General features: G+C 40.3%; 1 protein-coding gene across 1 annotated transcript in view; it reads left to right on the top strand.

Moving 5' to 3' along the window:
* gabra3 (gamma-aminobutyric acid type A receptor subunit alpha3) overlaps window positions 1-26902 on the top strand; it is a 60323-nt gene extending 33421 nt beyond the window's left edge. The window contains exons 5-11 of the mRNA XM_078266754.1: window positions 3025-3245; window positions 12131-12213; window positions 12679-12822; window positions 15389-15541; window positions 19272-19477; window positions 26400-26438; window positions 26582-26902. Of these exons, the coding sequence (XP_078122880.1) occupies window positions 3025-3245; window positions 12131-12213; window positions 12679-12822; window positions 15389-15541; window positions 19272-19477; window positions 26400-26438; window positions 26582-26902 (1167 nt within the window). The remainder of the gene's footprint in view (window positions 1-3024; window positions 3246-12130; window positions 12214-12678; window positions 12823-15388; window positions 15542-19271; window positions 19478-26399; window positions 26439-26581) is intronic.
* The last annotated feature ends 1022 nt before the right edge of the window (window positions 26903-27924 follow it).

Raw genomic sequence — 27924 nt, forward strand, 5'->3', positions numbered from 1 at the left:
GGAAGAGCGTTAGTCTATATCCACGACCTTCCACTTCCGGCATTGCCCCATTGCCGCATGTCCTTTTTTTTTTTTTGACCGGATTTCTGTTACCTAACGCTTCCTTTGTGTTAGCATTCTAAACTCTGGGGGACTTATGAGGACTCTGGTTAACTGCTCCTCAGATCTCTGCAGGGTAAATCCAGACAGCTAGCTAGACTATCTGTCCAATCTGAGTTTTCTGTTGCACGACTAAAACAACTTTTGATCGTACACGTTTCTTCCCGAGGCTATTTTCCAGCGGCACCTGGGCTCCGTGTAGCACTGAGCGCCACCCAAGACGATTTTGATTGGTTTAAAGAAATGCCAATAAACCAGAGCACGTTTTTTCCTCCCAACCCGGAATGCTGTATGGACTAGCCAGACCCTCCTCTGCAGCGCTGTGGAGGAAGGTCTGGCAAAGTGAGTCTCTCTCTCTCTCTCTCTCTGAAAGGTGTTATATATACAGTATATATATATATAAGCAGCCGCAGCAGTGAACAGAGAGGTTAAGAATGACGTCATTATGGGATGGATAAACGTGCATTCACACGGACTGCATCGGTCCTTAGTGCGGCAAAAACGCAGGTCTGCCCATTCATTTTGAATGGGGGTAGAGAGTTTAGACTGCCGCGGTGGGGGCAGCAAGGGGTAGCCGGAAAAAACGCAGCGGCCTACGGCAAAAAGTTAAAGAAACGCAACCCGACGTCACGCTGCAGTGGCCAATCATGTAACTGCCAATCAGACTTGTCAGTCCGTTATGAGGCGGTGTGAAAGTCACGTACAATAAACAAGAAGCATCACTCCCTCTATCGCTGCCACAAGAAAGTTTTAAAACACAATGAGGGTTAAAAAACGAAACACAACGAATGAACTGCCCAGGAGTTCGTGTAACAGCTGTTTCTGCTTCTTTCTTTCTCCGCGAAATGAAGCAGCCTTCAAGTGCGGTCGGAAATGTCGAGATCTATAAAACGATCTGACGGAAAACAAAAATTATGAAATATACTTTTTGGTTGGTTAAATAACACAACAGGACCTCATACAAATGGGCCATTTAAGTGGCACTCCCACCACCGCACAACCTTGTGGCGATTTTCCGGATCCATTTTATTCTGGTCTGAATGTGCCCTAATGGATGCAACTCACTCTCTCTCGATGAAAACGTGCTTCGCCTTACAACGTAGTGTTATGCGTGTAAAAACTGTGCAGGCTCTCTGTTTTATTATGTTGTTTGTAGGCTGTAGCTGCTGTGGAGTTTATATTATATATAAACCTCAGTGTTGGCTGCCCTGGTGATGCTTTATTCTGCTGTTGAAGTGGGAGCTTATTTAATGTATTTAGCCTAAAAATGCTTGTTGCACCCACCGCAATGTCCATAGCTCTTTTTTTTATCTATCATCATGTCATTTGTGTTTGATTTAAATGAAGTAGTCCCCATTGCTGGTTAATTCTAATAAGGTGCTGTATACTTTGACATGTTAATGCAATTTATTTTGTAGTCTGAAGGTGTTATTTCATTTAATAGTTTTATTTTAAAGCATCATCATCATCATATACTGTTAACTTTTTAAGGAAAATGTCCTTAAAGCAAGTACTTTTACTTGACTATGATATTCTATCACTCTTTCCATCCCTGTTTTTTATTAGATGTGTAGAGATTGTAGACACCTTAGACATTAACAAACTGATTAAAGGAGGAACGTAACTCAATAAGTGGAAAAAAGAATTAAGGGGGTGAGGAAAACTCGCGTTTGTCACACTTTTGCTATTGTCTGTCTGTTAAGCTCTCTGTGGGCCTTATTTAGAGCACTGTTGTGAGGACAGAAGCAGTGTAATTGTTTTATGGTACTGTATGCAGGCCGCCAGGAGGTCAATCACATCCATTAACAGACGTCCAGCCTGCGCTGTTTCGAGGAGCCGTGTTGATGTGTTGAGTGGAAGCTGTACACCTCTCCTGCTGAGGATGATGGCTTCCTGTTGTTAAAGCCACTCTCTTAGGGAGAGCTCCACGCTGAGCAGTGCAGCACGCATAACCTTTCACCGTACGAGCAAAAGCACAAAGTCAATGAGTGAGAAACATATACGCCATGCTTTTATTGATCACCAGCAATGTTGCGCGAGATACAGCTTATTTCCATCTGAGTTCAGTCTGCACCAACACTGTATGCAGCTGATGAGGAAAGTCTGATTAAATGAAGTCTGAGTCCTATTAAATGAATAATGTGAAATAAATTCCTTTTGAATGGTTACTTCCTGCATTCTATTTAGTTTTTTTGTGTGTTGGTGACAACACAGAAATACTGTTGTCCACTATGTTGCATATTAATTAATCATGAAGCACAAGGTTTCTCGCTGATGCTCATTTGTGTCTAAGTCTATGGTTAGGCATAAAAGGTAAACAGTACATTGTTAACAAAGTAGTAATTTTCGTAATGCAGGAATACATAACTTTAAAAAGCACAATATTTCTCTACAAAAACTGGTGTAATGTATATTTGTGTGCGCACATGTTGGACAGATAATACGTCCTATGTGCTGGCCAGTTTTTTTTTTGTTGAAGCCGTTTGTTGTTTGCAGATGATAAAGCATGGCACACTTATTAAAAACAATGACTACTTTTACAATGACTACTTTCACATACAGTCTACATCATACATTCTGATTTTATTCCCTTTAATAATTCCTGGGTTAGATTTTCTTTTGGTCTTTTATCCCTTGTGACATGGCGTCTTTCTGAAAATTGACCACAGTGACTGAAAAACATGTCCATTAAGTTTCCCAGTAAGACTGAGTCTGCATAATACCAGAGCCCTGGAACTGGCTCACCTACAGTATACGGAATGCAGCCATAACTAACAATCTTTATTCTACCTGTGCTTTTCCTGCATTGATGTCAATGTGTCTGCCATACAAAGGATGTTAAAGGGTTAAATATTACAACCAAATGGATGATTCGATTTAAACTGTTATCTTGCCAACTAATCTTTTGCACTCTGTTCCCCTCAGGAGTACACCATTGACGTCTTCTTCCGTCAGAGTTGGAGGGACGAGAGACTGAAGTTTGACGGGCCCATGCAAGTTTTACCCCTCAACAACCTCCTGGCCAGTAAGATATGGACTCCGGATACATTTTTCCACAACGGAAAGAAATCAGTGGCCCACAACATGACGACTCCTAACAAACTGCTACGACTAGTCGACAACGGAACGCTTCTCTACACGATGAGGTGAGCCACTTTTTAAAAATGACTGCCACTTCTTTGTATGCGAGTATAGAGCTTAACAGTGTGGTTCCGGAAGTAAAAATCCCATTCATTTTATCCATAAGGATTTTGATTATTAGTCATAATGTCTAAAACCATCCAACGTAAACTGACCACGAGCTCCGAGGTTGTGAAACAAAAATTTCTGCTCCTGTAGAAGCCACGAGTTCGTATGAAATCAACCTTAATTTGCAATCTTATGGAGAAATACTACACTACCCACAATCCTAACCGTAACAGCGACGTCTCTGATTGTTTGAAGTCGTTGTTACCATGGAAATGTTTACTGCACCCCCGAACCTGCGAACGGCTAGAGCGAGCTTCTGCCATTGAAGTCTATGACAGTTTCTGTACACAGTCTTGTACCTTAGCCTTTTTTTTACAGTTTTCAAAATGTTGTTTTGAAAAAACACATTTTTTAAGTGGGCGGTCACTGTTTAGCTCTATTGCACTTTACCAGGCTAAAAGTCTACGGCCATGTCCGTGTACTTAGGCACAGCAATGATTTAAGCTAAATGTGAATGTTAGCACACTAACTTGCACCTAGTGATAACACCGACATGCTCATGTTTAGCAGGTATAATATTAGCCATGTTCATCATTTTACTTTGCTACTGAGCACTAAACATAAAAGGCGTTAGTGTTAGGTACATGTACAAACAAATGTTTGACACAGAATCTTCAAACTGAACGGAATATACTGAATCAACATTGTCACTGACTGAATCAGTAGCTTTTAGCAGTAGAGCTTCTCACTGGTGACTGAAAGCAGCGCTGTCAGCTCAGCCGTGATACACAGTGCATTACTCCCTAGTTAAAAGCTAGTTAAAAGCAGGGCTGGGTATCGTTTTTTCCATAGCGGTACCAATACCGTGACTTCGATACCGGTTGCTTAACAATACTTTTTCAATACCAATTTTATAAAACAAAAAGAAATTACAACATTTTCAGCTCCTACTACGCGAGCCCTGTCTCCGTGCGTAACGTATGGTTTTTCCTGCGTGTCACTAGACAGCCAATTACAAACATTATTAGATCTTGGTAGAAGCATGCAGCATGCTTATTGGCTCAGTTACGCTGATGAGATTTACTCCTTAGGTCTTGAAATTGGATATTGAATGATGAGGCATTTTTCGATACTTTAGAGGCAATTCGGTCAGTGCCTAAAAAAGTATTACATTTGGTACCCAGCCCTAGTTAAAGCAACACCTAAGATTCTTTTGTACCTTAAAATAATGTTTCCAAAATCGTTTCAGCGGTTCATGAACTTGTAACAGGGTGAACGATAATTCTGCATTCGCTTTGCAGCCCTCTATCGGCTATAACCGCACTATGCAAGTTTGCCAGATCGGGTAGCGGATCTGTACTTCGAATGACAGCGGTAATGGACAATTCCGCTTCCAACCTGTAGGGGAACCGAAGAGGAAAAGCGTTTTGGTGTTGCTTTAAAAGAGAAAAACAGTGAACACCATAGAAACAATTATGATGCGCTAGCTCTGCTGCAAATAGTTGTCAGGTGAGCCCTTAACCTTACAGACAGTGCTTGTATTGACCTAGTTTTGTACTGAAATGAACAGCTTGAACAAGCAACACATAGGGCGTAACCGTGTTATGAAAGGTGATGCGTTGAACAGTGGTGTGATCAATTAGCCTATAAAAAAAACTAAAAAAAAACTAAAAAAAAACGAATGAACTACGCAGTCAGTGACTATATGACTGTTTGAACGGAAATTAACTAAATGACTCAAATCAACAAAGTGCTTCATAATTTCCACCTCTAGAGGGAATGTCATTAGTTTTGCAGGTAATTGATCATGAACCAAAGTATGGGACAAAAAAAATCTCAATTTGTACCTGCTGATGGTGCTAGATGAAAAGTCAGTAGATCACCAAAGTTATTACAAGTCATCCTGAGTGGGACATGAATATCTTTAACAACCAATAATGGCAATTCATCCAATAGAATTTAAGACATTTCACCTCATACCACATATAATATGTCAGGTGGTGATGGATGAAAAGTCCAGGGATTCAAAATTAAGTTGCGAGGAATTTTTTGCAGCAGCTATCTGGCTCACATCAGATCATTTCATCTGTCAGATAACAGAGACAACTCAATGAATAATCACTTGATCAAAGAGGGCCATTGTAAGTATGTCAGGCCTAAAATACACTGCAAGTAGCATCAGCTACCAAGACAGTCACAGTCAGTGAGTGAGTACCATTATCTACACGCCTGGAGCAAAAATAATGTGTTGGTTTCAACCATCTAATCAGTGGCTCTGTCAATCAGGCTTTGCATCAGAGCCTTGAATCACTTAAAAAGAAATACTTTTATGAAGCTCGTCCAAAAAGGTCAGTATTGATTTTCCAAAAGTGAAAATGAATTTTAGTTGTAGTCCCACATGAGTAGATTTGTGATGCGGTGGCAGTTCTGCCAAGGCCAAGAAAGACATCTGAGCTCTAATAACGTATCACGATGATGGTTGTATTTACATAACCAAGTGAATGCATGGGAATATGAAGCAAAGTATGATAAACCTCTGTCAGACAAACAAAAAAGCCTTTTTGGTTATCATATATCCATCTATAAAGCTTCAGTTCTATTCAATTGCAAGCCACCAATCAAAACTTCATTTCTGGAGTCACTGTCTTTTGTGTTGTATTTTCAATGGGGTTCATTCAGATGCTGTGATTTATTTATAGTATTAAAAGCTACAAATTATTCTTTTTGACCATTTCTATTTTATCTGACACTACAAAATATAAGAAATCCTAAGGCTAATATGCAATGGTTTTTTTTAAAAAGAGGTACTTGTAAGAATTTTATAAGGGTTTAATTCGGCCTTACCTTCATAATGGAGCTTGGGCTGATGATGGCTGTATTGTTGAAGGCACTGGGTAACACTCCAAAGGAGAGACTGATAACCAAAATTTCCCTGAGCACTCATCACAGGTATTAGGCTTTAGGATTTAAACCCATCTATGTTTATAGAAAGTTTAGTCTGAAGTGCATCACCATAGTACCTTGTGTTGATTTACACTCCTCACTAAAGAACCGCTTAAATCCATCTAATCAGCACGTCTACAGCATCTGAACTGAAAAATGCTGTGAAGGCCTCTGCTCTGCATCATTATTTTTGCATTAAGGGAGCTGGTATTGTCCGCCAGTGCTGCCGCAGTCCCATTTTTGTGTGAGAGCATTTAGCACTCACTCTCAGTTCAACTCTATGTGGTTACTAAAACAATTTGGTTCCCCTGATGGAGAATATTAATTCATGAACAGTTTAAAATGTACCCATCAAAGGCAGTGGTGTATATTTTTGGTTAAAACATTTGCAAGAAATTATTTATTCTTAAATGACCAAATTGGACCAAACGGCTGACAAACCACCAACCAAAAACAAATACAACTGTTGGTGCAATGCTGTCTTAAAGCACAGACTTATTAACTATGGTTGGATCGATTGTATTTTAAATTTTACCATCAGTCTCAGTTGTACTATGTGTTTTGTGCTAATTAGCAAATGAAAAAGCACTGATATCTCTACAGTACGTACAGCCTCACGAGCTGCTAGCATGGTTTTAGACTCAGTCTTGCTTCTTTTTACTTCACATTAAGTTGTGATTGCACTAAGACAGCCTCTTTTGTTATCTGTGTCTTTTACTTATTTGCCTTTGTTTCTGTCAGAATGTCAGTACGGGCTAGGAATGAGATGAATTTCATCAATTAGTTGCTGCTTTACATGCTGTATGATATGCAGCGGTGCATTGCTTACATTTGATTTATGTTGTATTGCATTTATTCACCTAGTTACAGAGCCACTCATCAGTACTGCGGCAGCACAATAAAGCAGCCTTGAGGGTGTGTATATTTTTTATTTTTATAGTTTGTCTACAGAAGTGGTCCGTGATGTTACTAGTTTTAACACTAGGGCTGCAATACAACATGAAACTGAGACTAAATTACTTCTTTTATCATGCTCTTTATAGAATATACAAGTTTACATGTCAAATCTGGCACAAAGGCATACAATACATATAGTTCAATAACTCATACCAGTATTGTAGTCAAGACCACCTAAACCGAGACCAAGTCATCACCAAGACCAGAGTGTATCGAGACCAAGTCAAGACCAAGACTTTGAGGGGATAAGACCAAGTCAAGACCAAGACCAGACCAGTGCCAGACATTCCGAGACAAGACCGAGACCTTCAAAAAGTGGTCTTGAGACTGGTCTTAAGACCAATCTCGAGTACTACAACACTAACTCATACAATACGAATCTGAAAGGCGCAGAACTCTCCAGTCACCTGCCCGTCAGCTCTGCAGAATTTGTGCTGAATTGTCTATTTTACAAATATTAGTTGTGCTTTATGTGAGTGACCTTGGTTAGTGACGGCATGAGGCTATGAGTCGCTCATCAGGATTGGAAAATCAACTTGCCAGTCTCCTGCCGACTCTGCTAACCTGCTGACTCTGCTAGCCTAGCTAGACAGCTGGCCAGTGAAGTTTTCAAATGTAAACGCTTAAGGAAAAAGGTGGAGAAGATGAGCTCAAGCTGGCAAGACCATCTCTGCGGCCATCTCAAGACTACGAGTCGCTCATGAGGATAGGGAAATCATCTCACCGGTCTCCTGCTGACTCTGCTAGCCTGGCCGGTCAAGGTTTTCAGATGTGAACATCAGAGTAAACAGAGAAAAAGGTAAAGATGGCTATCAGCTACGTCCTATGGCTACGATCCCAACTACGTGGACAAGCAGCCCGGGTTTGTGTCCGACCTGCAGCCCTTTGCTGCATGTCATCCCCCATCTCTCTCCCCCCTTTCCTGTCTATCCACTCTCACTATCAAATAAAGGAAAAAATAATCTAAAGAGCTGATGGGATAACATTTCACTGGGAATGTACCTCATACGATTTCATGTGACAAATAAAATTGATTGATTGACAAGCATGAAACTGTAGAAGTGGTCAAGCTATATTCAGCATACCTTACATGTTTTACAAATGACATTTATACATATACTAACTATATTTACTTGCACAGATATTCTCTGCCTATCCCTGGTTGCTCAAATAACGCAGTTTTGAATTGATGGATGGACTATAAATGTTGTAATTGAGTTACAAAAACCCAGTTTGTGGTCCATTTATGAGTACCTCAGTCCACGGTGGGATGGCTTTATGGTTGCGGTTTTGTTTGAACTCAGCAAATGTAATCCCCATGTTGTTTAAACATGTATGAGTGAGATAATATGCTCCATTTCTCTATTTACTTACAGAGTGCATTTTGTGCATTTTGCCCAGCCATCTACCAAATTAAATAAACTCTGGTGCTCTCTGGAGGTTTGTTCTTTGTTGTCAGTCAACTGAGCACTCATTACCACTGGTGGTACATGAGGGAGGAGAGAGTGCAATGTCTCCAGTTTTTACAACACACAAGTACTGCACACCAAATACATCAATATCTTACACTGTTCTATTACATTATTTACTATATTATATTTCCATAGTAACAGACAAATACTTACTAGCATTACTTAAATATATATACATATATACACACACACACACACACACACACACACACACACAGGGGAGAACAAGTATTTGATACACTGCCGATTTTGCAGGTTTTCCCACTTACAAAGCATGTAGAAGTCTGTAATTTTTATCATAGGTACTCTTCAACTGTGAGTGACGGAATCTAAAACAAAAATCCAGAAAAATCACATTGTATGATTTTTAAATAATTAATTTGCATTTTATTGCATGACATAAGTATTTGATCACCTACCAACCAGTAAGAATTCCGGCTCTCACAGACCTGTTAGTTTTTCTTTAAGAAGCCCTCCTGTTCTCCACTCATTACCTGTATTAACTGCACCTGTTTGAACTCGTTACCTGTATAAAAGACACCTGTCCACACACTCAAACAGACTCCAACCTCTCCACAATGGCCAAGACCAGAGAGCTGTGTAAGGACATCAGGGATAAAATTGTAGACCTGCACAAGGCTGGGATGGGCTACAGGACAATAGGAAAGCAGCTTGGTGAGAAGGCAACAACTGTTGATGCAATTATTAGAAAATGGAAGAAGTTCAAGATGACGGTCAATCTCCCTTGGTCTGGGGCTCCATGCAAGATCTCACCTCGTGAGGCATCAATGATCATGAGGAAGGTGAGGGATCATCCAAGAACTACACGGCAGGACCTGGTCAATGACCTGAAGAGAGCTGGGACCACAGTCTCAAAGAAAACCATTAGTAACACACTATGCCGTCATGGATTAAAATCCTGCAGCCCACGCAAGGTCCCCCTGCTCAAGACAGCGCATATCCAGGCCCGTCTGAAGTTTGCCAATGACCATCTGGATGATCCAGAGGAGGAATGGGAGAAGGTCATGTGGTCTGATGAGACAAAAATAGAGCTTTTTGGTCTAAACTCCACTCGCCATGTTTGGAGGAAGAAGAAGGATGAGTACAACCCCAAGAACACCATCACAACCGTGAAGTATGGAGGTGGAAACATCATTCTTTGTTGATGCTTTTCTGCAAAGGGGACAGGACGACTGCACCGTATTGAGGGGAGGATGGATGGGGCCATGTATCTCGAGATCTTGGCCAACAACCTCCTTCCCTCAGTAAGAGCATTGAAGATGGGTCGTGGCTAGGTCTTCCAACATGACAACGACCCGAAACACACAGCCAGGGCAACTAAGGAGTGGCTCCGTAAGAAGCATCTCAAGGTCCTGGAGTGGCCTAGCCAGTCTCCAGACCTGAACCCAATAGAAAATCTTTGGAGGGAGCAGAAAGTCCGTATTTCCCAGTGACAGCCCCGAAACAGTGTGTGCAAACCTGGTCAAGAACTACAGGAAACGTATGATTTCTGTAATTGCAAACAAAGGTTTCTGAACCAAATATTAAGTTCTACTTTTCTGATGTATCAAATACTTATGTCATGCAATAAAATGCAAATTAATTATTTAAAAATCATACAATGTGATTTTCTGGATTTTTGTTTTAGATTCCGTCACTCACAGTTGAAGAGTACCTATGATAAAAATTACTCATCACATGCTTTGTAAGTGGGAAAACCTGCAAAATCGGCAGTGTATCAAATACTTGTTCTTCCCACTGTGTGTGTGTGTGTGTGTGTGTGTGTGTGTGTGTGTGTGTATATATATATAAAAAAACTCTACATGAATAAAAGCTACTAATCACTAGGGGTGTAAATCACACGTTTTATTACGATACAATATATCGATTCTTTGGACAACGATACAATATTTACTGATATCACAAAGTCTGCCACGGTACAATGTCCATTCAATTTAATTCAGGGGCCTGCGACCGATAAAAGCCCATTTAACACAATAAGTTACATTTATATATATTTACAAAAAGCAACTAAAATATGATTTGACAATTTCATTACTAAGCTCTTCCAGATATTTAAATTAAAAACAAACTACTCTTTTTAATAAAAATTATATATAAAGTGGGAATTTCAAAATAAAGGCGCATCTTAAAGATGACAAAATGTATCGATATTTTCTTCACTTGAGACAGTACTGCACTATTATATAAAGTTTAAAAACACTATACTATTTGTACAGCTTGCCTTGTAATCTTGAGTTAAACAGATCTTGTATAGTTTCTATTTGTATTTCTATTCTTATTTTTATTATACGGTTATTGCTTAATATTTATTTTTTACTTTTCTTTATCTGTAGCCTACTTATTTCTGTCCTAGTGCTGCTGCAACACCTGTTTTTGGGATTAATAAAGCAGGGCACCAGACTTACTTTTTTCACTGGTAGCATTGGTGCTACCAAGCCTCTCAGTTAATTTGCATATTCTAGTTTTGCATTGATGCTAAAGTTGGACAGTGACTCAAGACTTGATATTTGCAAAATATTTTAATCTGAACTTTATCTGCATAGGTATAACTCATCTAACCGCTGAAAAGAAGTTGATAGAGTCTCAGTGTCAGCTCATGCAGGTTGTGTTTCTTACTGTCATGCAACTCCAAAGTTTCAATCTTAAACGGTGTTGACCCAAGTAACAAGTTTAGATTTGTCTGCAATAGGCGGGCCAGATTGCCTACAACACACACACACACACACACTTCCCCTCGTACCCCAACCACTGCATTAGCCATTATGATCGAAAGTGGTATTTTTTTCTTCTTCACTTGCTCAGTCGGTCTCTCCCTGCCTGAGCGTTTATCATCAGTGCCGTCTAAGTCAGAACCTCTCGCTGTCTCTCCCTCCACACCAGCCTCTTCCTCTCTCTCCTACTTTTGCTTGTTAAAATAATCAGCTATAGACCTGCTTGATTTTTGGAATACGGAAACAGCTAAATGGATTTTTTCATAAAGTTCTACGTTGCAACATACACACACATCACACTGTGCACCGCTATGTACACTTGCATCACACGCTGTGCGTAGGGCAGTGAGCGGCGGCACCAGTGATTATGATTATCATGTACTTGCATGAATGCAACCATGTGAAATCTTTGCTCGCACTCACAATATGCAACCATTGTAACCATTGTGGCCTTCAAACACACACTGTGGCTTTAAAATGGCTGGAGTACTCCGGTATTAAGGCAGCTACTTTGTCATGTAAAAAAGAAAAGAAAAATAGAGACTCTGATTTTCTTCTTCTGGAGCATCAAAACATTTCAGGGGACATTCATCTCATATCTGACAATGAATTTTGGTCTGAAAATGCACTGTAATGTTTCTGGTGATTTATGTCATGATGTGTTTGTAACATCCGCCTCAACCATACTGCAGCCTGACATGTTGAGTATTGTCTCTCCCCCTCTGCCCTCCTCAGGTTGACCATTCATGCTGAGTGCCCCATGCACCTAGAGGATTTCCCGATGGATGCACACGCCTGTCCTCTGAAATTCGGAAGTTGTAAGTCAGTCCAGATGGTCACAACAAAACTAACTTTAAATCTCACTGCAGAAACAGTGGTGATTGTTCTCTGCAGGAGATAGGCGCCTTTGTTGACCTGGAAAAACTTCAGAGGACTCAAACTGCACTCACCACTAGGAATATGATACCTTGGGATAACTTTCATAGGAAGTGTTTGTTTTAGCAACATAGCACAAGTAGTCAAAAAAAGAGTTCCCTTGATACATTATCTTGATCAATTCTTACCTAAGAGTCTACAGCCATGCTACTTGCTCTGTGAGGCTGTACTTATACTACTGATATTTGGCAGGTAATGTTTACCATGCCCACCATTTTAGTGTAGCATGTTAACATGCTACCATTTGCTAATTAGTAGTACTAAATATAAAGTAGAGCTTAGGCTGATGGGAATGTAATTTGTTTTGCAGCTATTTTGTGCCAATTACTGTTGTCTCTGTTGCCCAGATGCTTACACAAATAACGAGGTGATCTACCTGTGGACCCAGGGAGACGAGAGGTCTGTTGCTGTTGCAGAAGATGGCTCCAGGCTGAACCAGTATGACTTACTGGGACATGTTATTGGCAAAGAAACCATCAGTTCCAGCACAGGTACACTATATGCCTTTCTCAGCTCAGAGAGCAGTATACAGTGTACTTTAAATGAAATCCAAATTTGGTGCGTTTTACAGACTGAAAGTTACATCTTAAACCAGACAACATACTACACTAAGCTTGTATGCCCGCAGTGTAAACAGGCTGGACAGCCAAGCAGCATTTTACAGCAGTTTGACAGCTTTTGCAGACCCAATTCTATTTTGATGGAGGATACTGCAAGCAGTGAACCAACACTGAGTATGTCATGGGAAGAAACTCCTACCTTTGAAAGATAAACTCTTATTTTAGTTTTTCTGCATATAATTTGTAGTAAATTAAATTGCCTCCCTTATTTTTTTTTTATTGACATATACTGGCACTCTTTTGTTTGTTATTAGTAACAGTCTTTTCTCCAGTTTCTGTCATTTTGGATTCAGCTTGCATTTTGAGAAAATGATGACTTTCGGTTTTCGAAAAACTATTCAGGGTATTTACAAAGATAATACGAGGAGGTGTTCCAGAGGTGAAAGTCTTATTTCCATTCTGTCTTACGCTATAGCCCTGAGTCAACTTCAATAAGCACAGAAAAAAAAGGAAAATCTGCCAGCCCATGCTTTTGATTACATATTAATGTGATCTTAAATTATCATCTTTAAGACTGTTGAGGAAACCTTTTATCTGTCACACACAATCAAATCACTTTCTGTATTTCCCCATTGGGGGACTTAAAGGGATAAAATAACAAGGTACTGTAAGGGCTGGGTACTGAAATACGCTAGGAAGAAAAAGGCAATTCACAGCAATTATCTTGGAATAAATAATAGAGTTCAACCAGTTCCGACAAAGTGCTGTGTTTTTATAATGTTCATAAGTAGCTATGATAAGACACCGAGTTGCCAGCTCAATGCCATCAATATAACATTTTCAACATCAATTTCCAGCTTTAAGTAACAGTGCAAGAAGTCTGGAAAAGGTGTTGTAAGTACTGCAAAGCTATAGATAAAAGGTTACTTCAGTGGGGCAGTTAGCAATTAATGAAAGAGTGCATTGCTTACAACTGAGCCACACTGGCCTTCCATTTTGAGAGATTTAACCTCTTTTGTAAAGCTGTTTACTCGTGCAGCTCTTAAGAGGTAAGCTACAAGGTAAGAGTGTGTTGAAAGCTGTTGAAATAACAGCACTTTATAACTCTACAGAGAAACCTTTATCTTAGTTCTGGTTGGCGATTTAACCTTAAGTCAAGTGAATTGCAGAGGACCAACTAAAGTCTGGCTACAATTACAGACATTCAAGGTTGAGTCAACCCGATTCCTTTAATGAACTGGTTCAGCTTGTGGGTGTGAAAAAAATCTAATTTCTTTAAACTTTAAATCTAATGGTACAGTGAGCCAAGGGAATGGGAGGATTTGAGCCAGTTCAGCTCTGGTTAGAGTCTGCTCTGAAAAGACACCTCAGGGAATGAGAGGCTGGTTTTCTCATATCTTTGGAACACAGATTACAGACATGGCAATGAGAGCTGGTGCTTAGGGGAACATTTGCTGCCGATGGTGACAAAATCTGAGTCACCAACCCTAATCAAGGGTCAGAAGAATGACGCAAGCAGATGTTCTTCACATCTACAGCAAAGAGAACTGTAGGAAAACGTAGATATGTCTTTAAAGCAATACTCCACTGAAAATCTATATCGTGAGAATCAAAGGCTTGGCAGTGGTTGAAAGATGGCTCTGAGAACATTGTACACTGATCCTTTGGGGAGGAAAGCAGACCTCCACAAAAGGAACGAGCAACATTTCAGAGCCATCTTTCCAGCCTAGATTTTTGGTGGAGCATTCCTTTAAAAGACCTTCCTTTAATCAAAATATTCAAGTGATGAGGGAATATTGTTGCTTAACGTAAATTAAGACGTATTACAAACAACACATTCTACCTCAGTATTTTATATCTCACTAGTACTTTAGTTCTCTGACCATTATGATGTTCAGAGAGATATATTGACAGATGTCTTGACATTTAAAAAAAGGAGCTACATTGGGCAACAGTATTTCATACAAGCTCATTTGCCAGACCTCCAGTACCTTTTTCTATTAACATTTGTACCTCACCTTTTGTACCTCACCAATTGTCCTCAGTTTTTTTTTATGTGAATAGTGCAGGTGCTGCTTTGCCATGACCTCTAACCCCTTTCACAGAAAGGACAATTCCACACCAAAAACATTCAAATCAGTGATGTTGTCTGTCATTTCATTTGTTTTCCCCCTTTCAAATGCAACCTTCTATGCTTGTCTAAAAAGATCCTAGTTTAAACTGAAGTGAAATTGAGGTCAGTTATGTGATTCTTTTTGCAGTGTACATGACATCCTCTTTGGAATCTTTCTAAGCACATGATGTCTTTTAAGCAACATTTTCTATGTTTTCATAGGGGGCTGAAGACAATCACATGAGCTACTTTGATGATGCAAATGTTCTAACTTTAATAAATCTTACTTTGAATATTTCATCTTATGTTGCTCCCAATTGGGTATAGTATTAATAATGATGACCCTGTGTGTCTCTCTTTTTCCGTTTCTCTCCTCTCCCTTAGGAGAATACGTAGTGATGACAACATATTTCCATTTGAAAAGGAAAATTGGCTATTTTGTGATTCAAACCTACCTCCCGTGCATCATGACTGTCATACTGTCTCAGGTCTCCTTCTGGCTAAACAGAGAATCGGTTCCTGCTCGCACTGTATTTGGTGAGTGTCTTCTTCAACCAAAAGAAATGATGGAAATGAGTGATTTAAAAAGGTCAGATCATTTGATGGAGCTTTTAAATTATGGGCAAGCAAATTGCATTTGTTCACCATCAGATGATTCAGCAAATTGCTAAACAAGTAGAGGGCTAAAAAAAAAAAAAGCTCCCCTTGGAAAGTTCTAATTAACATAACGATGTACAAAACATAGCTGCACTTGGGTGCACATGGGCATGAATGAGCAATTTATTTTTTCCAAAGCTTTTATCACAGTATTGACTTTCTCTGACCTCTGTAACTGCAAGCACTAATTAATCAGAAGATAAGTCCAAGCAAAGTTGGAGAGTATCAAATTAGTAGAGTGTGGCAGGTGATAGACGATGTGTTGCGTCTCTTGAAGAGGATGTTCGGCTGCTCTTTCAACTATATCCACAGCAGCTCTAGGTCATTTAGGAAGAACCAGACACATCCGTTTAAAAAAAATGAGCTAATCCCACAAAAGTCACCATGGACTCATGATAAGGGTCAGATCACACATTTGCAGTAGTGGAACAAAATAAATCAGTTTGGTTTCAAGAAAATGGCAGAGGTTCAGATCCTCACCATTTCGAAAACAGTTCATTTAAAAAAAAAAAAATCCAACCATATATATGAGATCTTCTATTTTCCAAATAATATGCTTATTCTAATGCTATTCAAAATGTGTTACCCTCCCTTTGTACTGTGATTATTAACAGCTTCAATTTGTTGAGGACATAGTGTCTGCTTAGATCACCCCATACTCAAAAATGAGATGCAATTTGCCCTTCCCCTCTTCTTTCAATTGTTGATGCTGTGCTGCATAATCTATGGAAGTGCCCCTTCACCCCCTGTGTTTGTTGAATAATTAGCATTTTGATTTGGAAATGAAGCACACGTGTACATGAAGTAGCACACATTGTACGATGTTGAATAGCATGCAAAACAAGGGGCCACTCTTATGTTAGGGAGGAAATAAAAGCCTATTACAGCTACCTATTCCCATGCATTCTTTTAAATAACCATAAGACACACACACACACACACACACACACACACACACACACACACACACACACACACTTCCCTGAACCTTGAAAATAATTTCAATCGCACAAGGAATTGGGCTACATTTGTATTTTCACAGTGGAATGATTGAAACATTATCCGTAAAAGACACAGCTCCCAGCAGTGTTCACATCTGTGTTTCCCTGTTCACACAGTCGCACTGATCAGCTCACATGAGGATCTGCTCTTAGCTGCTGCGTGTTGCAACAGTCATCAGCAACTAAACAAATTTTTAATTTCTGTTCCCCGGTAGGCTTTCAACTTGTATTTTGTAGGCATGATTGATCACTGTTCTAATGCAACTACTTCCCCCCTGTGAGGAGTAATACTCTAATTAAACAGAAACATGTTGGAATATAGGCAATTTATGCAAAATGCAGTACCAGAAAATAAATCAATCTCTGTCCTTAAGGAAAGTGAATAGTTACTATCAATCTTTTTGTCACAAATTCTTACACTAATTTCTCACCCATGACTCACTGAAATGAGTTGACCTCTCCGTTCTGCAACACAATACAAATTTTGTATAGCCCACTGTGTATCTATTTTCCATCAGATGAGATAAGTTGGAACAGATGAAGTGATTGCTTTTATGTGGTTGGGTTGTCACCATTGTCAGAGCCACATTCCATCCCATGCAGCACTGAATTTAAAGGCCAGGATGTAAAAATGATGTGTGTAGATGGAGATGGATCTAAAGCCTTTATTGTAGCCAACATTTGCACATAACTGCACTTGGGATGGCTTACACTAAATGTACGCAGGACAATAGCGTGTCTGTCTCTGTGTATAAGGTAGAGGAAATTTAGCATTTTTACAACTTGGGTCATGGTTGGACATTTAAATGGATTTATATTCATAGTTTGTTATTGAAGATATTTTGGACCTTGCAACTATATTTGACACAGCTTTATGAGTGCGTCTATGATTCCAGAAAACACATGCTTCCAACTAGTGGTTGACCGATATTGGATGGCCGATGACAGATATATAATGCTGATATGTTTTTTTGCATCTGATAAAATACAGATGTAGTAAACACAATATCAGCCTCTTTGTTTTGTAGTCCCAGACAGTCGCAGTTAAGAGCAGCAAGTTGTAATGCAGGAAACAAACTTGCTCTGCTGCAGCATTTTCTACAGTTTGCCTGTTCATCTTCTTCTCATAAATGGCCCCATCCTCACTGAATGTTCTCTCAGCATCTCAGAGGGGTGGGCTTGAGCAACTCAAGAGACTGTCTATCACTCATGGCTCACATATGTACGTTCAGCGAACGAATCATTCAAATCACTCAGTGAGTGAGTGTATGCCTGCGAACGAATCACGTTCGCTCACAACTGACTGAGAGCTCAGCTGAACTGACTGAGAAATGAACAGATCGTTCCAGGAAGGGATTTAGTTTGTTCACTCAACAACGACACAGCGCTACGATTTATAAGATTCATTTTGTCTCGTAGTACCATGGCTTTTAAGGATGTCACAATACCAGAAATTAAGTAGTGGATACCAATGCTAGTGAAATTCCACGATTCTCGATACCCAATTGCGATACCACAGTAAAAAAAAAAAAAAAAAAAAAATCTGGTACTCTAACATACACTCTTTTATAATGTGTGTTATCAGTGTTTCCCACAGAATCAGTTTGTATTTGTGGTGGTAACAGTTTTTTCACATACTGTAGAACCGGGCAGGTTAAAGTTAACATAACTGTCGTTATGCTGAGGTTCCGCTGAAACAAGCACTAACCTAAGCTAATGTCAGTTATCATAGCGTAAGTTAGGCCCTAGAGAGAAACAGACTTACTTGCTGTTTGGGAGTTCCAGGTGAACTCGTGATGCAAGGTAAAGCCAGAGGCTACTGTGGTCAAGCCGTCAGAGCGTGCACTGAAATGAGGGGAGATTCAACTACTGTTCTTCTTGTAGGTGTATGTGCTGCCCCTGTCAGGTCTAGAAAAATTGCATCCACGGTACCTACAGCACAATGAGTACTGTCATGTTTCAGAATTTTGGCACCGGTTTGGTACCAAAGTATCGGTTCTTGTGACATCCCGAATTGCTTTGATAATAATCTTGTTTTTTTGTAGTTCATACGAATAACTTGCAGCATAGTCCTGAAAATGCAAAGGAAAATCCAGCCACTAAAAGGCTTCACAGTTACACTTGCTTACCACCCCACAACGGTCAACACGAAATGACAAATCTGATAAATGTACTCGGGAGTAGGAGTGGGGGCTGGGGATGCCCATACAACAGTTTTTTCTAATCTATTTTTCTAAGCTAATCTAGTTTAGCTGGTTGAAGGCTTGCTACCGCTACAATTCCCAACTAACGTTATTTGCATTTTCTCACTAAAAGACCGAAATCAATCTAACTATACAGACAGTATATTGAACTTTGAAAGCTAGGAGTTTTTTTAATTTTTAATTTTAATAATTAATTTAAAATTTTACATTTTAAGCCCACAATTCAAACCTGAAGTTTCTCTTATATGGACACGGCTTCCTGGTTTCCAAAACCTCTAAAAACAAAGCCATGATGGCAACACCTATGCAGAATTTGACCCAGGTTGAAAAAAAACTTTACTTTCCTTAAAGTGTTTGAGCAAAAAAAAAGGATCTCTTTACTAATGTTTTTTATTTTATCCTCAGGGGTCACCACTGTCCTAACCATGACCACCCTGAGCATCAGTGCTAGAAACTCCCTTCCTAAGGTGGCCTATGCCACAGCCATGGACTGGTTCATGGCTGTGTGCTATGCCTTTGTCTTCTCTGCCTTGATTGAGTTTGCCACAGTCAACTACTTCACCAAGCGCAGCTGGGCATGGGATGGGAAAAAAGAGGGCATGGAAATAAGGGTGAGTGATTGTTATTTATATAAATTCTTATTTTTTGATCAATGGATATGACACGGCCACACTTTTGTACTGAACCAACATTAACAATCAGAAACACGTCATCCTAAAAACAAAAAAACGCAACCGTTTTTCAGAAAGGAGTTTATTTCCGCTTTTTTTGTGCAGATGAATTGTTCCCCGTCTTCTGATTTGTTAACCCTGTTAAAAATGCTCCAACTTGCTCAGTAAGTCCTTACTTTACACTGGAGGAATGACGTGGGCAAAATGCACTTTGGAAACAGTGATAGAAAGTTCCCTACTTAAAGCAGCCCACAGTACCAGATAAAGACAATAAAGAGAGCTTTTATTTATTCATTAACAGCCAAATGGAACAGGGACAGTGGGGGCGGAACTGTGACAGCAAAAACAGAGGTAAGCTCCCAGATGGCAGCATATGTCTCACCCTAAAGTCAGTGTACGCTCATTTTCCCCGCAAAAGATGGCCCCCTTACATCTAGTCCGCACGTTAAAGTCACACGGATTAAAAAGGGAGTGTGCATTATGTGCATTATGTAAAATGAGTCACATGAGGCTGACATTTTTATTCTAAGCATGGAATCTGATACATCAAAGTTTGCAGATTTTTTTATTCCTCAATAGTCTTGGCCGTTTGTGTGTTGTTCATGAAGATGGTGAGTGACGGTGAGTTTTTTGTGCTTGACTCAATTTAAGGACTGGTTTTATTTGGAGGATGCAGGGGTCCAAATGAGATGCTGTTCTCTGAAGCGATGATGAAGTCACATAAATAAAACCCTGATAAGTCCCTTATGATCATCTCAGTACCTAAATTTAGCATGATTTCTATGATGTTTTATAAGTTATCACATCAAATGAAATATATTAGAGGCATGAGACATATCAGAGCCGGAACTGAGAAGCAGTGAGCAAAATTAAAGCACATGGTCCTGTGCTGAATGTATAAAATACTATATGATTTTACCATTTCCGAATGGGTCGCGTGATTGACAGAATCAGGTGTTGGTAGTGTGGTTTGATTGACAGTGCTAAGAGGTAGACTATAAAATATGCTTTCCTCCTGTCTAAAAATGTATTGCAACTCGGATGTTTTTCAAGGTAAGTTACCTTAGCAGAACCTCGCATGGGGTTGAGAAGATGTTAAAGAATAGCACAAAATGAAATTCTGTGTACAATCTGTAGAACCGGTGGGGTTTACAAAGTCACACTGATTACTAACAGCAAGAAAGCTGGCAAACTACGGAGGACAACAATTGCTCAAGAATCAATAAATAAGTAAGTTAAATGTATAAATAGATACAGATATCGATAATTAGTTAATGAGATAGGAGGTCCTAACCTCTGTCTAAAGCAGGATTGGTCAATTATCAGTATAGGATTTAAATAACACTTACACTTAAGTAACTAGAAGGTCGAAAAGGCGGCAATCCTCGGCACAATCCCAATCTCCACCCTAAGGCCTTAAGCCCAGACTTAACTGGTGTCACCTTGTACGTGACGGAGAGCGAGAGGCTGCAACGGCTCGAAATGGTGCGAATAGGAATAGGACAGCACTTTGCGGCCACATTTTACATTACCTTGATGACGTCAAAACATGTTAATATATAAAGTGTCTGCGAGAGCCCTCAAGCACTCGACGATTTTACAGTGGGACAACCCTAAGCCCTCACCGTCCGTGAGTCCACGAGTGTGGAGATTGGGATTATTTTTTTATTTATCTATTCCGGTATATTATACATTTATTTATTTATTTATTTTTTGAAACTGAAGTGCAAGAAAATGCGTAACTTCATTACTTAACTTTATATTAAATTAACTAATTGTCTTTTCTCTGTTTTAACCAGATAAAAGTCTCATTGAGCTTAAAAACTACTTTTTAGGAGAAACCTGGTCAAGATGGCAGCACAAAAACAGTGTTAAAACAAACAAACCGTACAGAAAACATAAGCAGGGTAAGGTGAATTAATAATTGTACAGCTAAACTAAGTGTAATGGATTTATTCCTGAGGCATTTCTATACTCTAAAATGGATCAGCACACATGGACAATGGCAATATTAAAAAAAAAGTAAAACATTAAAAAGGATGGCATTCTGGGTTTGGTGTTATGCTTGTGAATAACATGAAAATCACATCAGAAACATTATGAAAACAGTCCAATATGGTAAATAGTGGCTAGCAAAAAGCTGCTGCTGTGTTGCCGTTAGCACATTAAAAGATGGAACACTTCTATCAGACACAACATAGGGAAAAACATATTTCTTCTACTGCGACAGACGGTGCCACAAATATATTTTCTGCTACTAATGTACAGACTGTTTGACACAATCAGCTTTTCCAGTTTGACATTTGGTTCTCCGAGTGATTGGCAGAAATGCATATTGCTGCCATGGAACTTCTCAGTCGGTGAGAATAATTTGCGCTGTTACATTGCAGCAGAGTGGAGGGTTTTTCATTCTTCGTTTTTTTTTCTCCCTTTTGATGCTTCGTCTTAATGGCAACAGCCTGGGCTGCGTTCTCAGGGGCTGTGCTGAGCATGCAGTTGTCATGATAGATAAAAAAGAATGGGGTCACGGAGGGAGACATGGCAGTCCCTGCACCCTCCCCGCAAGAATGAGCTACTGGAAAGCAAAGGGATCAGACTACACATGCTTTTTTTTTCCCGTTTTGACATTTTATAATTAAAAAAAGGAACCTATAGGAGGAGAACCTATAACGAAAGAGTGGGGCTTTTGTTTTTGTTTTTTAGTAGAGAAGTTTTAGCTCAGTAAGTCTTTTTGAAAATACCATCCCCAGTCATCAGAGGCAGGGTTTCAGCCACCACTCTAACCGGAACCAAACGATGACTTCATTGCCCTCAAGCTCCTTCTTTTATAGGACTGAAAATAGTGAGTTGTAGACGAGTCAATGTGCACTAATTTACATGGCTGGTTATGGAGTTTCTATGCCATTTTCTTCCTTTTTTGTCACCTAACGTTTGACAACGATCTACCTAATTAGCTCTTCCCTCACCGGCTGAAGGTGTGCTTATTACAGAAGTTAGCCGGTGGGGAGTTTGGTTGGAATGAAAGCCTGCGTATTCTCGGCACTCCATGACACATGATTGGACACTACTGTGTTAGATATTATGTGCTGGTTTCATCAGCAGACACAGGAGCACTGGCTCATTGTGCAGCGGGCTGCACTGCTGGAGACATGGAGAAATCACTGTTTCACATGTATGCCTCACACCTGCAGCACAAATGACTAAATCTAAAGACATTTCAACACTATAGGTTGTTAGAAAAATGGTGGAGACAGCATGACACTTTTCTGAACAACAGGGAAGTTGCTACAGCTAAGTTCATCCAAACTTTTTCGTAGCAAAGTTATGATTGGGAATTCAGTGGAAAAACAACAAACCTGAGCTGCCATTTCTGGAGGACTCTTATTATTACCTTTTTACCATTAAGTTTTTCACACCATTTTTGTTTGCGCTGGAGGTGTCGTTATGCACGATTGTTTGCTCCTTGGAAAGCTTCCTCATTCTGTAACTAGGAATAACCTTGTAATATAGCAAGATGAGGTGGTTATATCTGACTAGTCTCGCATTGCCAGACCTATCGCCACAGCGCTGTGGAGTAAGGTCTGGCTACACCACACATACATTCTGGGATAGGAGAAGAAAAAACGCGCTGGGTTGTTTCAGTTGTTTCTCTAAACCAATCCCAATCGTCTTGGGCAGCGTTAAGCTCCGGACGCAGAGACGGTGGCTCTGCAAAATGGTCTTTGGATGGAACTTGTTTTGGTGGACCATTTGCACCCCGCAAAAGAAAACACCACATCAAAAATGAAATGAAGTTGGGGCGGCCTCTACCTCACCCAGTAAGAGTGTGCACCCCATGTTGGCGCACACTCCTGCCTGTCCTCCTGCAGCGGCCCGGGTTCGAATCCGACCTGGGGCCCAGCTGCGTGTCATCCCCCATCTCTCTCCCCCTTTCCGGTCTATCCACTGTCACTATAATAAAAGGGAAAAGCCCCAAAAAATAATATAAAAAAATATATATATTAAATGAAGTTAACTGCTCTCACAATACAGTAACGTGAGCTATTTAAATTAGCTGGATACATGGTTAAACGTAATTTGCTCTCACCAGTGTATCGCCGTGTGTACTTCATCCACAGCAATCCCCGCCAATCGATCCCAAAACGTCCCAGTTAGATAGTAAATGCCTAAACATAATCTTTGTAAATCTTTACAATCATTCCCCAAAAGAACCAAGACGGCCTGCCTAATTGCACCATCCAAAATGTATTCAAAACTTGTCATTTTTAGCGTGTAGCTTGCTAGCTCAAAAGGTTGTTGTTGTTTCCCGAAGCGAACAGAGTTTGAGAACGGCAACACACACAGAGAGAGGAAGGTGAGGGACACCAGACGAGTGAGCCACGCGGGGGATGTCAGGCAATTATCCCTGAAATGTACTTCCGTTGATCCAGACTAATATCTGGCTAGCCAGCCAAAACATCAACACTGCATGCAGATATTTAGGTAACCTCTAGCACAGCCTGCAGTGATTAGATTAAGCTCAGGCCACCTCTACGACTTCCAGAGTTACAAAAACTTTGTGCAAGTGCTACTAAACACACACACACACACACACACACACACACACACTTCCTAAACACAGTCTGCACACTTATACACCCACATGCTCACATACTTGAGGCTATTAAATATGCCAACACCTCATCTCCAATCTTAGATAAGGACAGACTGTCACACACTGAGCTCCAAAGAGCAAGACACAACGAGGCACAATTACCCCCAGGCTACTTAATCATACTAAGAGAAATTCTGATGCAACAATTTGCAGAAGTTACAAAGACAAGGTCAATAGATGCATTGTATTCGGGTGTATTTTGCCTGCAGCTAGCCAAATTACTTAGAATTATTTTGTGCGCAAGAATCTTTGGCCGGAGGTAAATTATGTGCTGTGTCACATTAGGTTCATAACAACATGCACACAGCCCAATGCCGTATGTGGTTTCCCCAATAATTAGACCATATAAATTAAGGCAGAGGATAGCCTAGCTAAATAGCGACAGAAAATGACTTTGCTTGGCTCGTTTGGCAGGTTACTGGGCAAAGAACATCCCTAATGCCAAAGACTGAAGAGTTTAGGGGGCTATGATTAATGCAACTGTCTGTGAGCTTTGTTAGCTCTCCACAACCCTTGCTGTTTGCAGAGGAGCTCTAAAGGATCATCCTCCTCCTGTTCCCCTGCTCACTTGACGAGGAAACACTGATCACACTGAACGTGTTTTCTCCTCCATCCTTCTTTCTCCTCCTCCATCTCTTTGGACAGATCAGTCTGAAGCTTAACGAAGACTTGACAACATCATTGTGATGTCTCCTGCTAATATTATTCCACTGTGTGTCACACGTGACAATAAAAAGTGGTCTCCCTGTGCATAATCGTCCCACAGTGGTCAAGGTCAGACACTGAACAAACATGCAGCACATGTCTTGCCACACGGAAAGCCATTTTTCTGCCTCCATTCGGGAGGGTATGTGAATATTGAGGCTAAAGACCCAAACAAAACATTTGGTGATGAGCTGTGTGCGGAAAGAGATGCACGGTGAAGAATTTTGGATGAGGGGAAAGAGAGGACATTAGTTATGCTAATTTAAAAGATGGAGTCAATGGAAAAGGAAGGAGAATTAAATGAAGCTGAAAAAGTAGAGCAAAAATTAAAGCTAGGCTGAAAGCAAAAAGGGAAAACAGGGAGCATTGAAAGTGAAACACGTTACATGACACACAGTGCTTTAGTTTTGCTGCGGCTCTTAAAGTGGCCACAGTAGGGATGAATGGTGTGAAGAAAATTACCCCAGTTCGGTTTCACACACTGCATGCCACACAGGAAACTAAAACTGTGCCCGGTGATCAATCTCGGTGTCCTACTTGTTCTTTCACATTTACCGTGTGCAGTGCACTGTACTCTTTTATGCTGACAGGATCCACTGGTGATCCAAGTTTAGTAGGAGGCCTCATGATACGATATCATCACGATACTAATGTCACGATACGATATTATTGCAATTTTTTTAAACATATTGCAATATATTACCTTTCTTCCAACTTCAAATTTTTCCCAATTACAAATGATGTCCCCAAAAGGAAACGTTAGTTTGTCAACATCTGTTTTATCTTAAAAGATACATTTTGTGAACGCTTGTTCATCTTAATTCAGTTGTATTGCTGCAAAATGGGATTGTCAAGCAGACAAACTGACCAACACATATATAATAATAGATCGATACTTGGCGTCTGTGTATCGATACAGTATTGCCACGGAAAATATCGAGATACTATGCTGTATCGATTACAGCTATCTGATTGCACCAATTTAGCAAATACAATTCTGTCTCCCTGTGCGATTTCAATATGAAAGGCAGTCTAATGATTTCTCTCTAGTAGTAGGCAGAAGGCAGTTTCTCCGGCCAGCTTTGCCACACACACAGCCTTTGTCGTGTTTGTTTTATCGCAAGGCGTTTGCCTGAAGAGACCTGGCTGCTCTCATTGATACAGTTTGTCATTTTTGCTTGGTTTCTAATCCTGCTCTGTGCTGCTACTGCTACTGTTAGCAGTAGCAGACGCCAGTCGAGCCTGGTTCTGCAGTGATGCAAAGTATTATTTTTCCTATTGCCACTTGATTTTACCAGCCTGAACATTTCGTCATGAATTTTTATCATGACCTTTTTCTTTCTGCAATCCAGATTTGTATGATGCAGATTTGAATTGAAAATATCAAATAGTGTTCAAAATGTTCAAAAGTACTTCCAGATACTAGATACTGATGAATAGAGTGTAAGTTGGGTAATTTTAATATAATTGGTAAACTTTTTTCTTTTCTACTTTTCTTTTCAGGAACCGTTTCAGGCTAACATGGCCAGGATTAACGATATGGTTAGGCTTTTGTTTTGTTATTGTGTGTGTCGTGTCTCGTGGTGTTGCTTCTATTTCCTCTTTATGAGTTCAAATGGAAGTATTGTTGAGTCTGGTGCTTCGCTCCTGACAACCTTTACCTTTACTGCCTTCTTCCTTTTCAGAGAAGAGAATCTACGACCTTGTCCAAAAAGGCAAACAACACCTTCAACATTGTGGGAACCACCTACGCCATCAACGTTGCTAAAGACCAAGGTTTAACGACCATTTCCAAGAGTGCCACTGGAGCGTCGGCCAAACAGCCCTATCTCCATAAAATGGAAGACCCCTACATGGAGGCCAAGAAGTCCTACAACCGTGTCAGCAAAGTGGACAAGATATCACGCATCATTTTCCCAGTTCTGTTCTTCATCTTCAACTTAGGCTACTGGGCCACGTATGTCAACAGACAGCCCGCTATCATGAAGGCAAACAACTTAAACTGAATTTGACTTAAACTGAATGCAAGGCTTGATCTGGTTTGGTTTGGAGGGTAGACAGGTTTGCAGGAGGCCAAGTCCATTACATCTTATTGTGTGTATGTGTGTGCGCGCGTGTTTTGTGGGTCTGTTTTTTCTTATATTTTGCACGTCTGTTTAGATGGAAGGCAAATTTTAACATACAGTAGATTCACATAGGGTAGTAGACCTTGGAAGAAGAACATTTTCACATCAGACTGTGTTTGTGTAGCATTTCTTTTCTCCCCCTCCACACTCTAGCACTGTTCCCTGTTGTGAGTAACCAAGTCTCCCTTTGCTGTATCTTGATTGCTTGCCGTTTTGTAGAGTAGTCAAACTGTGGTTTCACTATGTTTTGACATGTTTGCGCTTTGCTTATAATAAGTTAGAGCTAGCATGCGTTTGAAGTTTTCATTGTAGATCATTAGCAAGGATATGGTTTTGACACATGCATCAAGTTAACAACATGCATGCATGCACGCAGACACACACACACACAGTGAAGCATCAGAAAATGCCACAAGAGCCATTCGTCCGTTGCTTTACCATGCTCGGTTTGCCGGGGGCAGCCTGTATAGTTCCATAGGAACATCGTTAATAATTGTCAGTGTCTGGCCTTCAGCTCACGCTGAATTTCAACAGACCCAATGCAGTATCATCTGGAATTGCAATCGCGTCCCATGGGACTGCCTGTACATTTTCTAGTACGGTGGCTCTAATTGTTTCAACTGGCTGAGTATGCTCAATGACAGAAAAGCTATGTGCCTTGGTAAATACACACATCATAAAGTAAAAGGCTTTGACACACTCACAGCTGCATTTACAGCACACATATGCGCAATGGTCTGTGTGTATATTACATGCAAACATACTGGTGTCCACAGGCTCCGTGCACAGCAGTATGTGGCTGAGACCCACCCACTCACGGCCCATGGGCATGGGCACAGAGTGTAAAATTGCCCATTAGTGTGGACGGTTAACAGACCTCTGCCTGTGAGAAGTTGAAGCAA

The sequence above is a fragment of the Sander vitreus genome, chromosome 13, assembly GCF_031162955.1.
Source record: "Sander vitreus isolate 19-12246 chromosome 13, sanVit1, whole genome shotgun sequence".
In the NCBI taxonomy this organism is placed as follows: domain Eukaryota; kingdom Metazoa; phylum Chordata; class Actinopteri; order Perciformes; family Percidae; genus Sander; species Sander vitreus.